Here is a 22,865-nt window from a genome sequence, read left to right on the forward strand (position 1 = left end):
GAGTGTTGAAAGAAAAGAACTAATGGTTGACAACTCACACACACACACTCTAGAATCGTGTATTTAGTTCCATATAAAATGTATGAATACAATCTATTACACTCGAGCAAGATCCTTAGGTAAATGAGGACAATATGTATCCAATGGTTTTGCATACAGCCCCAGACCCTCAAGGCTGATAGAGCATTGCCGAAAATCTCCATACAGCTCCAGACCCTCAAGGCTGATAGAGCATTGCCGAAAATCTCCATAGTCAAGCAAAACTGTTTCACGCTCATTGTCTTCGGTTTCCTTGAAAATGCAGTTTGTTGGCACTCCTTTAAAGAATCATTGAGTTCACCCAAGCTATATGTTCTTTTAGATGTCTATCTAAATCTGATGAATCTCCTATATCTTCTGTCGGGGTTTCGTGTCTTGAGAGGAACACGAGTACCTCGGGAACACCCTTGAGGTTATCGAACACATGGGGCTAAGAGCAACACTCCAAGCGTCCCAAAGCCATGGCGACTATAGAACAATGCAAAATTAGATCTTGCTCACGCATTGTGCATATATCTAGCAATACTTATCTTGTGTCTCTACTTTTTTGTTGAAACATGAACTTGATGAAACCAAAGATGAAGCATGAGAGGGTGATACACATGCTTCAAAGTTCGGATGAATAATTTGTCAAGAATGATCATGATGGCACCATTTATGGAGAACAATTTTGTGATGTACTCATGCAATTTAGACTTTATCATCCTCTATGCACCTCACGTTCATTTGCCCTCATGCTTATATGTATGTATTACCATTCATTGGTTCAAGGACCAAAGCTTCTATATATATCCCCAACTAAATCCATTCGCTACTTGATTGTATGTCAAGGAGATTTAGCTACCAACTACAGTATTTTTTTTTGCTTAGTTATTGTCCTCCATGTTATTATTGGGTTCTAGTAGTATATTATCAGTGCAGAGGTGTGAAATTGGAGGAAACCAAAATGATAGAAGGGAGACACTACATACAGAACAAGGAGTTTGGATTCCTCTGCATTCAGCAGATCCACGGCAGCAGCTACACAAATAACGTCTGCGATGAGTGGCACTGTTGCGAGAGCCTTCGGTTACGCTACCGAAGAAGGCCTCGAGGCATGGGAGAGCATGCCGTTCGTGTTGCCTTGAAACAACAAACGTCCTTGCCCCTGATGTGTGCGTGGCGGTGCAGCCGATGGTGGCTGGTTCAGAGAGCATATACACGACATCTTCAGAGGACCCTTCCAAGGGCTTCTCAACCACCAATCTACCGTTATGGGCTACGGGATCACCCTATAAGATGAAATCTTCGGAGATCCACAAGAGTTTAATTTAAGGTCGTGAAAAATTCGTTGGATGCAGACTTCTCCGAGCAAGGTCTAGAATTGAGAGGGGAACAACATTCGTAGACTAGTTACGCGCGCCGAGCCATACCAGGTGTATCTGACTGGAAAGGACTGAGTTGTTCGGGTCTGTTGCTCGTGGTGCAGACTGCAGAGGTACTGAGAGAGCGCATGTACATGCATGTATACGTGAGATTGTAATTTGTAAACCAGCTTGTAACGGAGACATTGATGCGACCGGTTTGGGCAAAACCCAAAGACTAAATGTTAATCTCCCAAGAATATGCTGAACCGATGCCTGATTCGTTGCAGGCCGTTCGTTATTCAATCGTGCCGGCCGTTGTCTTTCCGGTTTCTTCACTCGCTCGCCCACTTGTAGCTGCAGGACCATCATCGTCGTTCAGAGCATTTCAATCCGCACGAGACCGACCTGTTACCCTGCGAGTGAGCTGTGAGCGCGAGGCCATGGCGGGGGAGGCGTACATGGGGCAGCTCCTCGCGCACCCGCTCCTCACCAAGGCAGTCACCTCCGGCGTGCTCGCCGGATGCAGCGATGCCATCGCCCAGAAGATCGCCGGCGCTAAGAAGCTCCAGCTCAGAAGGCTCCTTCTCATAACGGTACCTGCTACGGCTACTACCACCTTGTTCGCTCTGCCGGCTTAATTTCTAGCTTACTTTAGTTTACGGCTTGATCCATGCCAGAGCAGTAGAGCACCAAGGGTTATTTGCACGAATCAGGGTTAACCAACATACAAATCTTGTGTTTTCAGTTAACATAAATGTACTTACTTACGCAAAGTTCTAGATATGTTCGGAAACAAGAATCATAGAAAAACCGGCAGGGAATAAAATTACGAATTTTTTTTGACGGTTTCTGAAATATAAATTCATCGAAATTTTTGGAGTAGAATCTCATGAAAAATATAATTTGGTTAAAAATAATTTAAACATGATGAAATTCGGATGAGATCAATCCATAGTTTTAAAAAATGCAGCGTACCCAGCTAGTATCTTTCGTGCTAGACGAACCCGACCGGTCCCTTTCGAGATTTCCGAACAAGACGGTGTAATATTTTTGAAAAAAATTTAAAATGTGAAATATTTGTTGAACGAAATAAAAAAATAGAAAACAATTTGTGTGTTCAGGTGGGTCTTGAAATTTCGTTCAAACCAATACTCAAAACCCCGAACTCCAGCCCCATCGTCAATATACGTTTTCTGATCTTTTTAAAAATGCAAAAAAAATCATACATGTAAATATGCTATATTACAAGCACTTGAAAGAAATCATATAAATGTACAGAAACCCTAAATGGATCCCAAGCTCCATGGAGCCCTTTTTTTATCTAAATTTGAATAGAAAATTTTGAAGTTTTTTTTAATGTTGTACTTTTGCAGCATCCAAAATCCTAGATGTAGATAATGTATAACAAAATATGATAGATTTTGACAGGTTTGAAATTTTGCAATGTTCAGTACTTTAGATTTCAGATTTTGTTAGTTCTATGTAACCCTGAATATAATAAATTTTGAGTTGAGATTTTTCATGTTGGCAAAGTACAACATTATCAACATCTAGGAATTTATTTTCATATTTGTTTTGATCTTTTTTCAAAAGGGCCCCATGGAGACTGAGCTCCATTTGTCCACACCGAACAAAGTATGATGGCTTTGTCATAATAATCCTTCTCTTGTCTTCTTTAATACATAAAAGGTCATATTTTGCACAAATTTAGCAGGAGTTCGTGTCATATAACATAGTACATCCATATGCATAAAATAAGCAATATTTATAAACTCCAACGTGCATATTATATGCAAAATATGCATTCATATGCAAGTTCATAGCTTAGTTCTCTAGAGAGACTGTGTATATCCGAATTTGAGTTGAATACAGCACAAAGAACTGAATCATTGCTTACTCTTCGGTAGATATCAATCAGTTTTTTCTTGTATAGTTTCAAACTTCTATATACTGACATTGTGATTTGGAAAAAATATTAACAGCTCTATGGATTTGCGTACGCGGGGCCATTTGGCCACTTCTTCCACAAGCTTATGGACTGGATTTTCAAGGGGAACAAAGGAAGAGAAACTGCAGCCAATAAGGCACTTGTCTTGTATCTTGCTATTTTGTCATGAATAATGCTGATCTTATGCAGCTCAATTAATTACATGGTACCTCTTGCACTATATATGCAGGTCATAGTGGAGCAGCTAACTGCATCACCACTGAACAACTTGCTGTTCATGGTATATTATGGTTTGGTGGTCGAAGGTATTCAGTGCGATATCTTGCTATCCAATATATGGAGTATATACGTCTCTATACTTACATATACTTAACTGTTCAAATTCTCCTTTTTTGTAACTAATGCATATCTGATGAAATAATATTCATAACATTTCAGGGAGGCCATATGAGCAAGTAAAGAGCAAGATCAAGAACAACTACGCCAACATCCAGTTGACATCTTGGAAGGTACTAACTACCTTCTACTCATCACCTATTTTGGATTTGTTTTCTGTCAATATATTGTTCAATCTGTTTTCTGATCATCTAAACAAAATACAAGACAAATAGTGTATGTATAGTACTAACATATATATACCATAACTACTGTGCAGTTCCGACCAATCGTTAGCTGGATCAACTACGAGTACGTGCCGCTCCAGCACCGAGTTCTCTTCGCCAGCTCGGTCGCATCATGCTGGTGAGGCCTCTGAGTTTAATCTGTCCGTCGATTCTTTTTGGAAAATTTTAACTGCCGGTAATGCTTGATGAGTTCACTGAGCTAGTTTAGTTTTACAACCAATTGCAGGGCAGTGTTTCTGAACCTGAAAGCAGCAAGATCATCCTCGTTGCCGGCCACTAGCAAGAATGCATAAAGGAGGAAGGGCTACTCTGGTAGGGTGCAGTAGCGCTGCAATATATATCTTGGCTTAGCCACTAGTGTTTCGATCATTTTGTTTCCTTTCATCACTTGATTTGTATGTGAACCACTTGGCTTCAAAAACATTCTTGATTCCAACTTTCACGAGGAGAGGACAGCAGCTGTCTCAAAACTCCACCATCCATGCATCATGCATCCACGCAGGGAATATATGCTTACCTAGCCAGTTGTTCAGTAAAAAGTAGCGAGATGAAATATCATGATAACCAAAAAGAGAGAATATATACGAAAGGCAAATTAGGTCCACCGGTGTGATTTGTTCTTTGCCTGCTCGGTTTCGATTCGATTCCGTGGCGATGGCTTGCACTCATTCATCCACTGATCGATGCTTATCAGTTATCACCATCAGTAAAACTTACAAAGTTTCAGCTATCCCTTTTGGTCCTTTCGAAGAAAAGAATTTTCCTTTCCGATCAACGTCTCTTGCTTGCTTCCACCATAGCAACGATCAAGACAAGAACAAAAGAATGCAAAAAACAATTGACTACGAACAGCAAAGAGAATATAAAGAAGATCTTGGAGATATATACTACAGCACAGCAGCAAATATTTGGCCTTGGGAATTTTACTAATATGTACATATATTAGTTCACAGCTATGCACAATGGCATGAGCAACATCCAGTCACAGGTCTTGCAGCACTCCACCTTCAGCTTCAGGGGAGTATAGTATAGGTAATTGTTATTACACATCCACACGTACGGCACAAAACTAAGCACCAGGTAAACCAAAATTAGCGCGGGTAAGCGCGTACATTAACCTTAATTAGCTCTGTGATCACCGAGCAAGGAACTCCGGCGTGTCAGAAGGACAGGAGGAGGTCGTCGTCGGGCTGGGCCGCATCGGCAGCAGCGGTGGCGATGGCCGGCTGGGAAAGCATATGCACGACCTCGCGCATGGTGGGCCGGGCCGTGCTAGCCTCCTCGACGCACGCCGTGGCCACGTCGTAGAGGCCCACCAGCAGCGGCACAGGCTCAGGGGATAGGCGGCGGTCCGCGACGGCGAGGACGGCCGCGGCGGTGTTAGGGAGCTCCGCGGTGACCTTGCGCACCCAGTGCACGATGTCAACACCATCGCCGAAGCTGCCGACAGGGCGGCGCCCTGTGATGAGCTCTAGCAGCACCACACCGAAGCTGTACACGTCGCTCTTCTCGTCCACCCGCAGCGTGTAGGCGTACTCTGCCACGTCAGATGGCAAATTCATTAGTCAGATAGAACTATATTTACATTCTACTAATCATGCTAGTGTGAGGCCGTTCATATAATCAGACACACAAAACTAGCTGGAATGCTGACCAATGGGTCCAAGACAGATATCCCTATCATTGATCACGCTTAAGCGAGGCACAAGCTCATAATCAGCCAGACAAAAAACTATCTGGATTGATGATGGGTCCAGGATATCCACGTTCTTAAATGCAAGAGGAAATCTCAGTCTTGTCTCTTGTTGGCATATGTTAAACACAGATGGCAACAAGATCTTCCACGAAACAGGGGCAGGACAAATAGACTCTACTAACAGCCACCACTAATCACCGACTCACTGTCCTGTCTCAAAACCTTGTCCTGTCTTTAGTTGACCTTTGCACATGGCAACAAGAATAGAACCGGTGTGGCTGGAGACAGTACACTGAGAAACTAAGCTAAAATCCAAGAACAAGAAAGTACAGGTGGGCCAGTGGAGTGTGCAGTTCAGCTGGCCTTCAGATAGAATATGTTGGATGAAATTTGGAGTAAAAGTTCTTGGTAACTTCTAGTACTATGTTGCCACAAGTTTTGAATCGACTCTGTTCTTCAATTAGATTTTGCTATCCAGGGTGTGAATTTGTTCGAGTGCGAAATGGTGCAGTGATTCGGTGACAGAGTGATTCAGTAATACCTGGGGCGATGTAGCCGTAGGAGCCTGCGATGGCGGACATGCACTCGGAGGCGCCGCCACCCGCGCCGCCGCCGAGGAACTTTGCGAGGCCGAAGTCGGCGACGTGTGCCTCGAACCCGGAGTCGAGCAGGATGTTGTTGGACTTGACGTCGCGGTGGATGATCCTGGGCGCGCAGTCATGGTGGAGGTAGCATAGGCCGCGCGCGGCCTCGAGCGCCACCCTCGCCCGTGCCTCCCAGCCGAGGTGGCCGCCCTTGCCGCCGTGGAGCATCTCCCCGAGCGAGCCGTTGGGCATGTACTCGTAGAGCAGCAGGTTGGTCTCGCGGTTGGAGACGAAACCCAGCAGGCGCACGATGTTGCGGTGCCGGATCCGCCCCAGCGTGCCCACCTCCGCCGAGAAGCCCCGGTCGCCGCCCACGCCGCGGCCGACGAGGCGCTTGATGGCCAGCTCGGCGCCCGCGTGCGTCACGCCGTGGTAGACGATCCCCGCGCCGCCCTTGCCGATGATGTTGTCCTCCTTGAGGCACTCGACCACGTCGTCGGCGGAGAAGTCCAGCTTCTGGAACACCGTCATCTTCCAGGCTCCAGAACGGCGCCGCGCGGCCTCGCGCCACGCCTCGCACCCTTTCCGCCCGCCGAGGAACGCCGCCACGAGCGCGGCGAGCACGGCCGCGAGGCACACCAGCATCTTCTTGGAGTCCCAGCGGCGCAGGGACAGCAGCCCCGCGCCGGCGCCGGAGCCGAGGCCGTCGCGGCAGGCGAGCGCGTCGTCGGCGGCGGCGAGGGGCCCGCCGCAGAGCCCCGGGTTGCCGACGAAGGAGCTCTCGTTGAAGACCAGGAACTGGCCCTGCATGGGCACGGCGCCGGAGAGCGCGTTGTAGGACACGTCGAGCGTGGTGAGGCTGGTCATGTTGGACATGCCCGGCGGGAGCTCCCCCGAGAGCGCGTTGCGCGACACGTTGAGCGTGCAGAGGACCTTGAGCTCCGTGACGCCGCCCGGGATCTCCCCCGTGAGGCGGTTGCGGCTGGCGTCGACGGCGGCGAGCGCGGCGCAGCGCGTGAGGTCCGGCGGGATGGCGCCCGTGAGCGCGTTGCCGCTGACGTTGAGCCGCGACAGGTTCCGCAGCCGGCCCAGCTCCGCCGGGAGGCTGCCCGAGAAGTTGTTCGACTCGAGCGACAGCGTCTGCAGCGCCGGCAGGTTGCCGATTGAGGCTGGAATCCTGCCGCCGATCATGTTGTTGCCTAGTAGCAGCATCCCGATCTTGTTCCCGCCGATGACGTCGGGCAGCGTGCCCGAGAGCAGGTTGTCGGTGAGCTCCAGCATGTTGGCCTGCGGCAGGTCGAAGAGGCCCGGCGGGACCGCGCCGGTGAGGAAGTTCCTGCTGAGGCGCACGCGCGTGAGGGTCTTGCACCCGCCGAGGGAGCCCGGGATGGGGCCGAAGAAGCCGTTGTCCATGAGCACGAGCGTCTCGAGCCGGCGCCCGTCGCAGAGGCCCGGTGGGACGGGGCCGGTGAGGTGGTTGGTGGTGACGTCGAGCGTTTTCAGACGCCCGTTCTTGCCGAGGTTCGCCGGGAGAGGGCCGGTGAGGTTGTTCTCCCAGAGCTGCAGCACCTCGAGCTGCGGCAGGTCGCCGATGAACTCCGGGATGCCGCCGCGGAGGTGGTTGCGGAAGAGGTTGAGGAGCTTGAGGCTGGTGAGCTTGGCGAGGGTGGCGGGTATCTCGCCGCCGAGGTCGTTGACGGAGAGGTCGAGCGACTGCATGCTGCGCAGGGCGCCGAGCTCGGGCGGGATGTCGCCGGAGAGGCGGTTCCAGAGGAGGAAGAGGGTGTCGAGGTTGGCGAGCCGGCCGAGCTGCGGCGGGATGGGGCCGGTGAGGTTGCAGCTGCTCATGTCGAGCCGGCGTAGGTTTGTTAGGCGGCCGAGGTCCGGCGGGATGGGGCCGGAGTACTGGTTGTAGTAGCCGAGGTAGAGGTCCTCGAGGAGGGCGAGGTTGGCGAGGGTGGTGGGGATGGCGCCTGAGAGGGCGTTGCCGTTGAGGCCGAGGTAGCGGAGGGAGGATAGATGGCCGTAGGTGGGCGGGATCGGGCCGGAGAAGTAGTTGCCGCCGAGCTGGAGGTAGGTTAGGGTTGTGGAGTGGGCGGTGGAGAAGGGCGGGAGTGGGCCGGTGAGGTTGTTGTTGTAGCAGTCGAGGAGGGCGAGGGCGGGGAAGTAGGGGGCGGTGGTGGGGGCGGGGAAGGGGCCGGAGAGGTTGTTGTTGGAGAGGTTGAGGTGGCGGAGGGAGGGGAGGGCGGGGAGGGTGGCGGGGAGGTGGCCGGGCAGGGCGCAGGCGGCGATGGTGAGGTTGGTGAGGGCGTCGAGGAGGGAGAGCTCGGGCGGGAGGGTGCCGGCGTGGAGCGGGAGGGCGGTGAGGTTGATGGCGGTGACGCGTGAGGTGGCGGCGTCGCAGGTGACGCCGGTGAAGGCGCAGTGGGCGGGGGAGGTGGCGGCGGGGTCCCAGTCTTGGAGGAGCGCCGGTGTGGCGGAGGGGTTGGGCACGAGCGCGGATTTGAGCTTGGCCAGCGCGTAGATGTCGCGGTCCGGGGAGGCGGTGGCCGGAAGGAGGAGGAGAGGTAGGAGGAGGAGCACGGTGAGGAGGATGGGAGGAGGCATTGTGGGTGCCGGCGGTGTGTGGGGAGCGAGCAGAGGAGTGGAGTGGAGTGGAGGCGGGAATAAAAGGGGGACGGACGGGGGTGGTGGACGAGGGAATGAGAATTTGGAATGGATTCGGCCGAGTCGAGGCGCAACAGCAGCAGTGGCCGAACCGGATGCCGTTGGTGCTGGTGTTCGGGTCAGGTCAATGGGGAGTGACGGGTAGTAGTGCGGGGAGTGTCAGTGAGAGGACGGGTCAGTTAATGCAGGCTGACTAACGGAGGCGTACTGTACTCGTAGCTGCTCCTGCTGCTGCGGCTCCTACGCTACTACGGGGGATAGTGCATATAGTCTGGGTTTGGACGGGACGGGACAAGGGGACTCCCGGCCATCATCATCTGGCTCCGTTGCAGTTGCAGGATGGTGGTAATTACTCTAGGGCATAGCTTTCCCTTCCATCCTATTCGATGGTAGTATTTCAGAAACATGAAAATGAGATAACATTCAGTGCACTGCTCCCGTGTTACTCCTGAGCGAGCAACCCGGGAGGAACCCTAGCGCCACTGGCCCCTCGATCCCACCTCCACCGTCGCCACTAGAGGGCAAAGCTCGGGCGGTGACAGCGGCGCTTGCGGCACTCTCCCTTGACGGTGGCGGCACGTGGCGCGACGGTGATTTGGCGGCGAGGAGCTGCGGAATCCAGGCGGACGTGCGCGACTCGGCAGCGACGGTGGAGGCGCAGCCTCCCGCCGCTGCGACCTGGTCTCGCTCGCGACCCATATGGGCATCTTGTTCTTTTCTACTGGCTACAGGTTGGTGCGGTGGCGCCTCTCGGTGTCGGTCGCTAGGCAGCGTGGTTGTGCCGGCGACGGGCATGACCCTCACCTTCCTGCCCCGTGTGGTGCTGTTCGTGGTGAGACGGTCGTATGCTCCTCATGCTCCCTTGGCGGAGGTGGCAGTGGTGGTCGATGCCCTTCTCCTACGGCGGTGTTCCTCTCCTCTAGACGGTGCTCGCTAAAGCAGGCAATTTTCATCCTTCTTCAACATCTCCAGTCCAGCACTTGCGTCGCGATGTATCTCCTGGGAGAAATCCATGCTCAGCGGTGGTCGTAGCTGACCACGGCGGCGCCTGCAGACGTCGTTTTATTCTTGGGGGTGTGTTCATGGCCTACATCGTGCCTTCCCTCTCCTCGATTCCCAGGGGAACCATGGTTCGGTCCGCTGGGCCAGGTGGTAGCACCACGGTGCCGTCGTCCTCTTGAAGACGTCGTCAAGGCCATTTGGGGACAGGCCGATGCAAAAATTGGAGGTTGGTGGCAAGGTGAAGCGCTGGCAGTTGGGTGCTACCTAGGGCTTGGTCTTACGGGGCATAATGTTTGACATGGCAGATGCATCGTGGTCGACATCTTCCCCAAGTATGTTGGGACCCTACCTCCTTCTCGTCGTCTTCTCTAAGCGCGTGAGGGGAGGTACGTTGGTCCGGGTTGCCTTGGAGTTGAAGCCGAGCTTTGGTGGTGTCTTTCTTGGTTCATGACGCGGTCCTGAAGCCATGTGCTCCATGTCTCCAGGCCATTCGTGGTTGGATGTTGGGCAAGGCGGGTCGATTATCATCGGTTTGTAGAGGGTGTGTCTTTTGCCACTCGGCGGTGTATCGTGGTGTTTGTGTGTAGTTGTAGCCTTCTTGGCGGTTGTTTTATCCTTTCTTCTATATGATTGATACACCTTTCAATGTGTATTATTGAAAAGAAAAACACGAACATAGCAATGATAAATTGCTGCTTCAGTTTCGAGTACATACAATTTCTAGGTTCAAAATTCACAACTGGACGAGAACAACAAATTATTGAAATAAACAAACAATTCGCTAGTCCGTAACGATTTTAGTTCGTCGGCGAATGGGCAAAATCCGTCATGGTCACGTGTTGCTGACGGTTTGCAGGACCGTGGCGAACCTCGCGTCACAGATGGACCGGCTGACGGTTAGGGAAGTGTGTCACAGATCCATGATGACTTTGTGCTGGCCCAGAACCCACCCGGCCTGCTCCGCTGTGACGCCTTTGGCCGTCGCGGATTGCTGTCCCCCGGTCGGATCCTTGGAGGCATTATGTCAGTTCAATGATTAGTCTGTCAGTCCTGTCACATGATGTCATCATTGTCGTCTAGCTGACAACTCCGGACCAACCTCCTCCCACCACGTGTCCATGTAGAATTGCATTCGAAGGCTGACACGTGCCTCGAGCGTGGCCATTGGCATGTCGACATGTCACTCGGAATACCAACATGTGCGTGTAGATGGCCCACTACCGTCTCGACATGTGGCACAATGAACTTCTGACACGTGGACAATTAGGGCCCACATGCAGGCACACACGTGGCACGGAACTGAACTTTGGGCCCATGTTTGTAGTCACTACTGCGGGCCATTAATGGACGGCCCAATTGTGGCAGTCCGGTAAGGGAATGGCCCATTAATGGACGGCCCAATTGTGGCGGTCCGGTATGGGAATGGCCCATTAACGGACGACCCAACTGTGGCGGTCCGGTATGGGAATGGCCCATTTTTGGTGGCCCATAACGACAAGCCCGTTTACGGTGGTCCTTTTCTTGGCCCACTCACGGCCGACCTTTTAACAGCCTAAATGCGCGGCCTTACTATCCCGACCCGTTATTACTACTGCAACGTCTCAAAAAATAATTGCAAAAAAGGCCTGTTACTTCGAGCCCATCAATGCTGGTGTGTTAATAATGGCTTGTTAGCACGGTCCGGCCTGGTTATCGCAGCCGGCCCGTTACTACCTGCCCATAAATGCCAGCACGTAAACAACGTCCGACCTCGTTATCTTAGCTTGGCCGTTACTTTCAGCCTGTCAAACCCGGCGTGTCATATAGCAGCCGTTTGTGGCAGCCTTACATATAAATAATACATAAACACTCAAAAATAATTACATACAGAATAACTAGATAACTGTGCATCAATTTACATTCGATCTTAAGTTCATCCTGCATACTCGCACCATCAATATAACAGTTCAGCTCCTCCAAAATAATAACAGTTTAGCTTGCACCAAAGCAAGACAACCAGCCCAAAATACAGTTCAACTCTCCACCATAGCACCACCAGTTGACCATGTTTACTCGCGCATGGACTTGGTAAACGTTTCAAGATTTGCCTCAAGGGCAGCCTGCCTCTCTCTCAATTCATGTACCTTTCTGGTAAGCTCCAACAGATTAGCACTCTGGAAGTCGACAAGATCTTGAAGGTCCGATTTTCCCCTCCGCTCTGTCTCCAGTAAATCAGTTAGGGTGCTCATATTTGATCGCGTGGGTCTATGCTCGAGTCCCACATTCTGAAGAAACATAGGTTTCTTTACTCTCTTACCAAGGAACTCGGATAAAACCTGGGTCTCATTCTTTCGCTCTCCATCTGGTGTAGGTTGAGACATCTCTTTTTCAATCTCAGCCTTGTTTAGCAATAAAGACAGAAGATAGATTGGTGTTAGATGAAGCAATATATAAACTTCGTTTCAGCGATAACTCAATAAATGCTTACTCACGAGAACACGTTGTACTTCAGAGGAGTAGCAGTCGTCCTTGCTACGGTGTGTCTCCCTGAACAGATCCACATAACTTGGTTGTTTACCCATGTACGAGTCTCCCTGAAAACAAACACATACATGCAGCCAGCTTATAGGTTCTATAAAGGATTTTGTGAATAATCAATAATGTGTGCGATGTTATATATTGATGTGCAAGTTAATCACTATTTAGAGCAGTTCGATACAGAGCATCTATATTGTAGAAAGAATGTGCAGACTTTAGCGCAAGCAACGATGTGCACAAAAGCTCCTACTAACAGCTACCTACCAAAAAAGGAATTTAGTTTAAAATGCACCTGAGCTATCCATCGGAGAACTAAGCAATGTACCTTCTTGGCAAAGTGATCATCATGGAAATGATACCAGGAGTTAGATATATTAACTATCTATGCCAAACATGTACGAACGCAATCAGTGATTTAAAAGACCATCGCATGCATTCAGCAAAATACAAGCTACATAGTAAATACCCATCCAGCTTGTTGGTGGAACTGTGTACTCTGTCATTCTGTAAACAACACAGTTCTTCACTTACTAGATTTTTCACGTGTGCAGTGTAGCTGCGCGACCCAGTTGTTTGGTGGAGCAGAACCTTAGAACGGTTGGTTTTATTTATACTGCTGATCCTCTGCATCAAAGGTAGAATTGCTAACGCTATACATGCATATGCATGTACAAGTAAAAAACTTCGATTTTAAAAAATAGACTCACAATGTTGTGGGGAGACTTCCAGTGCTCCACAAGCCGGCACCAATCCTCGTGAGTCGTACTGGTAACAGGACTTTTAGTCGGCACTTCAGAAAGTGGGACGCCATCAAAGTATTTTTTCTTCAGATTTGTGCCGAAATTGACGTACACCATTATGAAGATGCTTGTTGCATGCACCTTTTACTGGTGACTGCTTTGTGTCCATTGAAAATTTACCCTAGTGATATGGAAGAACATGCATAAAAATGACAATTTCTGAGAAATTAAAAGCTTTTTATAAACAGTAAAGGGAGGCAAAAGAATGCAGTTTGTAAATACCGCCATTTTTTCATAGAAGTCACACATGAGCCCTGGGTCTTGGCGGTACTTCTTCCAATGCGTATATACAGGAATACGGTTCCTGACTACAATGTTGCACTCAATTACAAATTATGCGCCGATAAGAGCTGATGTCGGCCTTGTCCTCCCTCTTGTTATTATCAGAGGCAGCTTGGATCCTCGAGAACGGGTCAATTTGGTCAGTCCTTTCCCCATGTTCGGCCCCCTTACCTCTACACATATAAACAACCGATGAGATAATAATGGTGTTACACCAAATAGACTCTGTAAGTAACAAACAAATTACAGGATCGTGCCTTTATCAACAGTGCCATTCTCGGATGGCACCATAGGGTCCTCGTCTGCTTCATCCAAATCATCATTTTCACTACCCTGACCCGTAGCAATATTCAATATTATCAACAAACAAGGGAGGCACACAGCCTCAGCAACCACAGCTAGCAAAATGCGTGAAAGGACTTGCAGTACAACATGCTAAATGCAGTAAGCACTTGGTAGCACAACTTACCATGATCAACAGAAGGAGAGTTCTGACGAGTAAAAACTTTACGACTTCTGGTGGCTCTGCAATGGCTACTAGATTCATCTACATCGAAGTCAGATTCGTCATGTATGTTGTTGCTGGTTGTGGATATGGACCTGGTAGTTCTACGAAGTGGACATTGTGAATCGGTATGTCTCCTAGAAGAGGCCCTAGTAGTTCTAGAAGGTGGCTGCTCAGACAATGGTCTTTTTGTGGCCGCACGGGTTGTGACTCCTACTGGGGCCGTCTTAGTATTACTAGTAGTAGTAATCGGCATACCCTGGTAGGAAGCACAACTTGGATCAATCAAGCAAGAATAGAAAATATTAATTAGCATTCGCAATTGAACAACATTTATGTCTGAATTGATGAATATGCAGGATGGACAGAACTAACACCTTAGTAAGCAAGTCATCAGGTGGTAATGTAAGGTTATCGTGATTCCCAGAGCCAAGATTGTCATCTTCAGCGCATGTACCTCTCTGAATTGTCGATACCCTCTTGCATTGGGGCAGTGCACTAACCATTAATGGATTAATGTTGTATCCATTCAAAGGTTTCTTCTTAGCAACCTCTGACGACTGGTTGTGCGTCTTCTTGAGGATACTAATAGGTGGATTCTCTCTGGTCTTGCTGGGCTGGTAATTCAGTTGAGCAGCAGGAAATACATCAATCAATCGAGCATGATAACAAGCACTTGCAATCAAATAGTATATATACATCTATATATACTAAGATATGACAGGATGGAGGAATAAGCACCTTAGCCGTTGGGATGGCTGGTGGTTTCAGAGGCTGATCTGATGACTGGTTGTTGTGTTGACGCGGCTTCTTCAAGATACTAGAAACCACATTGTCAGTAGTCGTGCTGGCCTGGTAAGTTGAACAGCACAACATAGATCAATCAAGGGAGCATGATGACAATTAGTTTGTAATCGCAAATCGGAAACATTTATATCTCTAACAAAAAAGGATAGTATATAGGAACTAGAACCTGCTTGCGTTGCTGAAGCGGCAAAAAGGGGCTATGACTGCCGCCAGGATCCAAATCTTCAGAAAAATGCGCACATGGCAATTTCTTGTTTCTGTAATTTTTTGAATGCTTGTTTTCTTTGCCCTTAGATGGCTTATTTTTCTGCATTGCTGATGGGAGCAATTTACATGCGTATGTATTATCCTTCTGCATAATTAATTCGTTCAGACTCTCAGCATTGAATTTGGGACGTTTATTAGCAGCATGATTTCCAACAGGTGTCACCGGTGTTTGGTGTTGTTTTTCTGCAGCAGCTAAGATAATTAACACAAACATGAAACTTAGATTATGGTGTGTACGTGTGTTATGAATAAAAAGAAGAGATCAAGAAGAAATACTGCAGCATAAACCACGAACCAAAGAAATCAAGATACAGTATGCAGTTGAGGGACAAGCAGGCTAATGCATAACGAGTTCAAAAAAAACTTATAATCCATAGGGATCGACCAAACAATCGGACACCAATAATAAGGCCTAGTTTGGCAACACGGTTTTACTAAAATTGAAGTATTACAAACTGAAGTATTTTAGCAAAAACTACCAAGACGTTTGGGATCCCGATGACACCCGTGGCCACTGGGTGTGGGTGTAGCCTAACCAAACCCGCACCCATATCCTGAAATCTTACCCGCTACCCGCACCCGCACCTTGGTACATATTTTAACCCATACCCGCATCAGAATGGGTAAAAAACATGGGTAATACCTACCCTGCAGTCCAAACAAATGCAACAAAGCAATATAATAGCACAACATATAATAAAAATAACAATATATATATTATTCCTTAACTGATTCAGCAAACCATAACATATGAAAAATGAACAGCAAAACATACCACATATATAAAGAGAAACATCAATGTAACATATGTATAAGAAAAGAAACAGCAAAACAGTATGGCATATGAATATAAACAGCAAAACAACACAAGCTATGTGAAAAGAAATCAGCATTTTAGTACAACCCAACATATATGAAAGAATACAACATTACAACCAAACATAAGTTACATAAGAACATACCAATATATAATTCAAACTCGTCAACTTCATAGGTTCACAAAAATTTAAAGATTACAATAAGGTTCGAATGAGGTAACATAAAGGGTAGGTGGGTATGCGGGTATGGGTTTTGCATTCTCATACCCACACCCGCGATACCCATTATGTAGAGTTTTTTTTACCATTTACTTACCCATGGGTTAAACTTTTCTACCATACCATTACCCTAATGGACTGAGATCAGGTGACATACTCACGCAGCGCCATTCAGCTCTGGATCTCAGTCCTACCGTAATGGGTAAGCGGGTAATGGGTACCCATTGCCATCGGGAGTTTGGGAAGTGTTGTTTTAGTGTCTATTTGCTGGATTGTTACCATGCATACGCTCTCATGTATAGAACAAGTAGTTTGCTGCTGAAAAGTTGGCCACTTGCCGCTGCTGCATAGCCATTCCAATAAATACGGGCCATGCATCACGAAAACTACTGGGCTATCTATTTTTTCTCTGCTAGGCACATACATAACAATCAAAACAGCTGAACAGGGGAAGTCATAGGGTGTGCCTAGCCGAAAAGAGCATTATTCGTTAGACCCAAACGCATTGAAATATTCAATACTTCAATATTTTCAAAAACTGAAGTATTTCCACAATACTTCAAAAAATCAGAGCTCCCAAACGAGGCCTAAATTAAATTACTGGGTGCGAAAAATACTATACCCAATGCAAGACCGCTTGGCCTCGACATCGCAAGCACAACAAGGGCGTTGTGCGGGCAGAGAGGGCTTGAAGTTGGCGTCTGAAGGAGGCGATGAGGGAGGCGACTTGGCCGAAACGATGACGATGTCACCCGGATGTAGCTCCAGATGCAACAGTGGCCGGAGCGCTCCGGCGTCTGTGTGAACGGTAGCGGAGAGAGAGAGAGAGAGGGAGGGAGAGATAGAGATATAGATCTAGGGTTCGTGGAATTGAGGAAAACTAGATGGGAGGAACGCATATGTGTAGGCTGGGAGTGCTTATTCTGGCAACAATTCCTCAATTCCACACGAATACCCTTACCCTAGCTTTGGGTTTAGGCATTACAGGCTTACAGCCCTCAAGACGCATGGGTAAATAGGACATTTGATCTAGTTGAATATTTTTTCCCTCGCGCCAACTCGGGCTGCCCATTTTGACAAATTTCAGACATATGGGTCCCAAATGTGCGGGACCACGATTCAAACATTTTGGCCTTCCTCGCTTCCACCTGCACTCCTCTGACTTTGCTTTTACAACCTAGAGATTTCTAAAGTGCTCCTCGTGTCAAGCTTCATTCACTAACTAGCCAACGCAACCAAAAGTCCGAACTGATGGAAATGTACAATCCAAGGTCCTTAATTAATTAGCTTGTGTGCTTATAAATATAAACGAATCATTTTCTTTCACGCTAGTGCTTATTTTGTAGAGGAGATCAGTGTGCTTGGCTAGCTAGAGCAGGTAAGCATCGATGCTTAGATAAAAACCCATATGCATTGCATATTCATGCCCTAGCATGCATATTGATAGGTGCTTAATTAATTGGAAGCTTGTTTGCAGAACTAAGCCAAACATTTTCTTAATCACCAATGCGTTTTTGTACATGGGAGGTGTTATTACGCATCTTAGTAGGAGTACGTAGTACAAATAAGCACCGGTGCATAAAAACATGTTTTTTTGCGAAACACAGTACAGACGTAGACGCTCACACAGACGCACATACACTCACCCCTATAAATGCACGCACGCACACCCTACCCCTATGAGCACCTCCGAGAGACTGCTGAAAGAACATCTCTCACATTATGTTTTGGAGTGTTTGATGTCAATATATGTGATACACTAATGTTTGATGAAGTGGTGCAGAGATGATATATATACATGTATATGGGTGTCTTGTGTGGAAAAACAAGACAAAAGGAAGCAGAAAAACTTTCACCAGGCCGGATATTTGCAAAATATCCGGCCCCCCAAAATCGGCTAAGGACTTTTGGAGAAGTGGCTCAATACTACCCTGGACATGGGCCGGATTTTTGGCCGGACTTTTGCCCGGAAATTCCCAGGGCCGGACTTTTGGGGGGGGGGGGGGGCGGATTATCCGGCCCCAACTTAGGCCGGATTATCCGTCCCTCGAAAGTCTCCAACGGCTGGATTTTGAGAGGGGGTATTTATACCCCCCCTTCTTCCTCCTTCCAACCTGCTCAATCATTGTCCAAATTCTGCCAAGCTTCACCACCATTAGAGCCACCTCAAGAAACACAAGATTTGCATGATCTCCTCCTCCACCCAACCAAAGCTCTTGATCTTTGGAGATTCGAAGGAGAAGACCCCGATCTACATCCTCACCGAAGCGATTCTCATTTCCCCCTCATATGCTTGAGGGCCCCTTTGCTAGTGTTCCTATTTGGAATCTCTAGTTGTTTGTTGTTGATGTGTTCTTGTTGATTGTTGTGTTGTTACAGATTTGGGAGCCTCCAATTTGGTTGTGGATGTGTGCCCCAAGAACCTTGTAAAGGCCCGGTTTCCGCCTCGAGGACATCCCTTAGTGGAAGTGGGCTAGGCCTTCGTGGCGTTGCTCACAGGAGACCTGAGTGAAGCCTTTGTGGCGTTGGTTTGGCTTTCGTAGCAACCACACTCCTCCAAACGTAGACGTACCTTCTTGCAAAGGAAGGGAACTACGGGAATCAACTCCGTGTCTCCGCGTGCTCCACTCTCGGTTACCTCTATCCAATTACCTCTCCTATATATTGCGTAGCTATATCTTGCTTAGTGGTTAACCTTGTCATATAGGTAAATTCACATAGTTGCATATCTAGAGAATTTACCTTTGTGTCAAGCCTAAATTGAAAAAGAACTAAAAATTGGTTAGCACCTATTCACCCCCCCCCCCTCTAGGTGCGGCATACGATCCTTTCAATTGGTATCAGAGCCTCGGCTCTTATTTCGGGCTTAACCGCCTAAGAGTATGCCGGACGGTAATGTTACGGAAGGAGCCGCAAAACCGGTTTCTATGGATGATCTCAAGTCGATGGAAACATCTTTGAGGTCCTCCATGGAAGCTCAAATGGAAAGCATGAGAAAAATGATTTCCGAGCTTTTGCCGCGGGCTCCCGCCGTCATCCCCGTCATAGAGGGAAGGGACAAGAGTGGGTTAGAAAAGGGAGATGCTTCGGGCTCACCCTCCTCTACCACACCCTTGGAGAGTGATCACTTAGACAATAATAAAAACCCCACTACTTCTCCTAGAGCAACAAGTGATGGTGTGAGCTACCACAACGTGGCTCCATCTTTCCGCTCTCCCGACATTCCGGTTCCCCATCCTCACATAAACATTCGGGGCGACCCACCTAAGTTTAATGATAAAGATTTTGATACATGGCAATTTGAGTTTCGCTCTCATGTTCGCAGTGCCTCCAATGAACTTTGGAGAATTATCTTGGAAGGCTACAAGCCTTACAACCCCGACAAGTTGACTAGAAGAGAAGAGGTTGATGATCAACTCAACGACATTGCCTTGCACATGATTCAAACTAGTGTGGGGACAAAGGACTTGTCCCTTGTTCGGAATTTCTCCACCGCCAAGGAAGCTTGGGAGGGCTTGGCCGCTAGTTGCATGGGAAGTGAAAGCATGAGAAGAAACAAGTATAATGCCCTTCGGAATCAAGCCGAAGGATTCATGAGGCTACCGGATGAAGATCATCAAGTCATGTATAGAAGACTTATCACCGTTGCCGATGCTTTTCGGAATGTGGGTGCCAAACACATTGATGATTCTTGGATCAAAGATAATTATATTGACTGTATGATGCCGTTTGAACCCGTTGATGTCAAGACTCTAGTTGGGAGAGAATGCTTTTCCTCTCTCACTTCCCAACAAGCGGTGCACGAGTTGCAAGCTCTCAAGGTGCTCGAGCAAAACTCTCATGATTCTCGCAATCGAGCTATTGGGATGTCAAGAGGGACAAATCTTGCCTTGACGGCCAATTCCATGGAAGAAGTGAATCCTCAAGAACCATATAAGACATCTTGGAGTATGTCCTATCCGGATGATTTGGAATACCACTACAGTGATCACATGGCATTCCATGCAAAAACCTTTTGGGTTGATCCATCCAAGGCAAAGGAAGATAACATCAAGAGGAACTTCTCAAGCGGAGTCAAGGGTTTGGGCCCAAAAACAAGATCATGCTACAATTGTGGTGACAAGAATCACTTCATCGCCCAATGCCCCTATGAGCATAGGGAAACTCGCGGTGGAAGGCTCATTCCCAAGGACAAGAGCAAAGATTCAAAGGCTCCCAACAAGAAATTCTACAACAAGAATAAGAAGGACAAGAGGCCTTCAAGGATTGTGCTAATGACTAAGGAAGAGTATTCTTCCGATGAAGTGGAAAGTGGTAGTGATGAAGAAGAAACCTCAAAGGAAGTGGCCGCCTTTGCCACCACCAATATTCCCTCTTCATCTCTATTTGAATCCCCCAATGAGAACCCTCACATCAAGAATGCACATTGCTTCATGGCAAGGTCCTCCTTGGACACATCTATTGTGCTATCAACTCAGGAAGAATATACATCCAGGGATGATTATGATGATGAAGAAGATGAAACTTCCAATGGATTGGTGGCTCTTGCTTCCCTCTCCAACAACTCTTCATCACCAATTGAATCCCCCAATGAGGATATTCACATGAATGAAGAAAGTTGCCTCATGGCAAAATCTTCCGAGGTATCCTCTTCTAACCCCTCTATGCCTAACATATCAAATGATTTAGGGGTTGATCATGCTAGTTTAAGAGTGAAACAAGAAATGCTTGATTTTGATGAGTTCATTCTTAACTTGAAAGGTGACACTAAAAAGCATGTTTCAAATCTCATGGTTCGTCTAGCACAACTAGATGATGCTCTTGATAAAAAATGTCAAATAGAAAGAGAGGACTCTCTTGAAATAGCCGCTCTTAAAAATGCCCTTGAGGAAGGACAAGAAACTATAGCTTCTCTTGAAGAGAGACTAGAAACTCTTGAAGAGCCTCAAGATGAAATTAATAAGCTTACTAAAGCAAGAGATCTTGCTAGGGCTAAAACAAAAGTGCTTAAAAAGGAAAAGGCCAAATTTGGTGTTGATCATGAGAAACTTGTGAAGGATCTAGATGAACTAGACAAAGCTCACAAAGCTTTGATGAGTGAATACTCACTCCTCTCCAAGTCAAATGAGCAACTTCAAATTAGGCTTGCTAAATATGATGTGCCTAGCTCCTCTACCTCTACTTGTGATCATGCAAATATTATTGAGGAAAATGCTTGGTTAAAGGATGAACTTGCAAAGGCCTCCTCTCCCCAAAGTAAGTTGTCTTTGGATGATCTTTTGAGTAAACAAAGATCAAACAATGGGAAGGAGGGCATTGGTTTTATTGCCAAGGCAAAGAAGGCAAACAAGAAGAAGGCCAAGCCCGCACAAGAGAAGAAGAAGGTCATCACTAATGATGAAGCCCCTAAGGCCAAAATTATCAATGATGATGATGCGGGAATTGCTAACCCTCACTATGTTTTATTCAAAGATTATTATGGTGATGTTTATGCAAAATATGTTGGCCCATATGATGGATATGTTGCTTGGTCTATTTGGGTCCCAAATACCCTTGTTGCTAACAAAAGAGGACCCATTGAAAAATGGGTACCTAAATCCAAGATTTAATCTCATGTAGGACTATGCCGCCGGTGGGTCAAAATGGGTACTTGATAGTGGATGTACATGTCATATGACCGGCGGCAAGAATCTCGTCAAGGAGTTGAGGCCCAACATTAATGATATCACCGTCTCCTTTGGCGATAATTCTACATCCAAGGTATTGGGTTTTGGCAAGGTTGTGGTTGCACACAACATTACTCTTGTGGATGTCATGCTTGTCAAAACCCTTGGTTACAATTTGTTATCCGTTTCCGCCCTTGGCAAGATGGGTTTCGCCGTCTTTATTGATAATGATATTGTGGTCCTCTTGTGGAGCAAGACTCTAAAAGTCGCTTTCGTTGGGTATCGCGAACACAACTTGTATGTGGTGGACTTTTCGGGGACCACCACGACAAGTGCGATGTGCCTATTCGGAAAGGCGGATGTGGGTTGGTTGTGGCATCGCCGCTTGGCCCATGTCAACATGAGAACTTTGCAAAGTCTTCACAAGGGAAACCATATTGTTGGTCTAATGGAAAATGTGTCTTTTGCCAAAGATCGTGTTTGTAGGGCTTGTGTTGAAGGCAAAATGCATGACTCTCCGCACCGAAGCAAGACTATTATCTCTTCCAAGAGGATCTTGGAGCTCCTTCATGTGGATCTCTTTGGTCCCACCACTCATGCAAGTCTTGGTGCGAAGAAACATTGCTTGGTGATTGTTGATGACTACTCAAGATACACTTGGGTCTACTTTCTCAAGAAGAAAGATGAGACTCAACAAATCTTCATTGACTTCGCCACCGAGGTGCAACGTCAACACAACAGCCTTATAATGGCAATAAGAAGTGACAACGGCTCCGAGTTCAAGAACTATACACTCAATGATTTTCTTAGTGATGAGGGGATTAGACATCAATATTCCGCTGCATACACCCCTCAACAAAATGGTGTTGTGGAGAGGAAGAACCGGACTCTTATGGATATGGCAAGATCTATGATGGCGGAGTACAAATCCCGCTATAACTTTTGGGCCGAAGCCATCTCCACCGCTTGCCACTCTTCTAACCGGCTCTATCTCCGTAAGGGCTTGAACAAGACTCCGTATGAAACACTCACCGGTAACAAGCCTAATATCTCATACTTCAAGGTGTTCGGGTGTAAGT

At 47.5% G+C, this 22,865-nt stretch overlaps 2 protein-coding genes across 2 annotated transcripts; one reads left to right on the top strand and one right to left on the bottom strand.

Annotated features, from left to right (window-relative positions):
- The first annotated feature begins 1,842 nt into the window (after window positions 1–1,842).
- Window positions 1,843–4,495, top strand: LOC127314713 (peroxisomal membrane protein PMP22-like). The gene is made up of 6 exons (XM_071823098.1): window positions 1,843–1,978; window positions 3,368–3,469; window positions 3,563–3,638; window positions 3,772–3,842; window positions 3,989–4,074; window positions 4,183–4,495. The coding sequence occupies exons 1-6, from the start codon at window positions 1,844–1,846 to the stop codon at window positions 4,247–4,249; spliced, it is 537 nt and encodes a 178-aa protein (XP_071679199.1). The 5' UTR covers window position 1,843; the 3' UTR covers window positions 4,250–4,495.
- Window positions 4,496–4,861: 366 nt separating this feature from the next.
- Window positions 4,862–8,851, bottom strand: LOC127314712 (leucine-rich repeat receptor-like kinase protein FLORAL ORGAN NUMBER1). The gene is made up of 2 exons (XM_051345227.2): window positions 6,194–8,851; window positions 4,862–5,493 (listed from the first exon to the last, which is right to left on the bottom strand). The coding sequence occupies exons 1-2, from the start codon at window positions 8,841–8,843 to the stop codon at window positions 5,117–5,119; spliced, it is 3,027 nt and encodes a 1,008-aa protein (XP_051201187.1). The 5' UTR covers window positions 8,844–8,851; the 3' UTR covers window positions 4,862–5,116.
- Between the last annotated feature and the right edge of the window lie 14,014 nt (window positions 8,852–22,865).

The sequence above is a fragment of the Lolium perenne genome, chromosome 7 (assembly GCF_019359855.2).
Source record: "Lolium perenne isolate Kyuss_39 chromosome 7, Kyuss_2.0, whole genome shotgun sequence".
Classification (NCBI taxonomy): domain Eukaryota; kingdom Viridiplantae; phylum Streptophyta; class Magnoliopsida; order Poales; family Poaceae; genus Lolium; species Lolium perenne.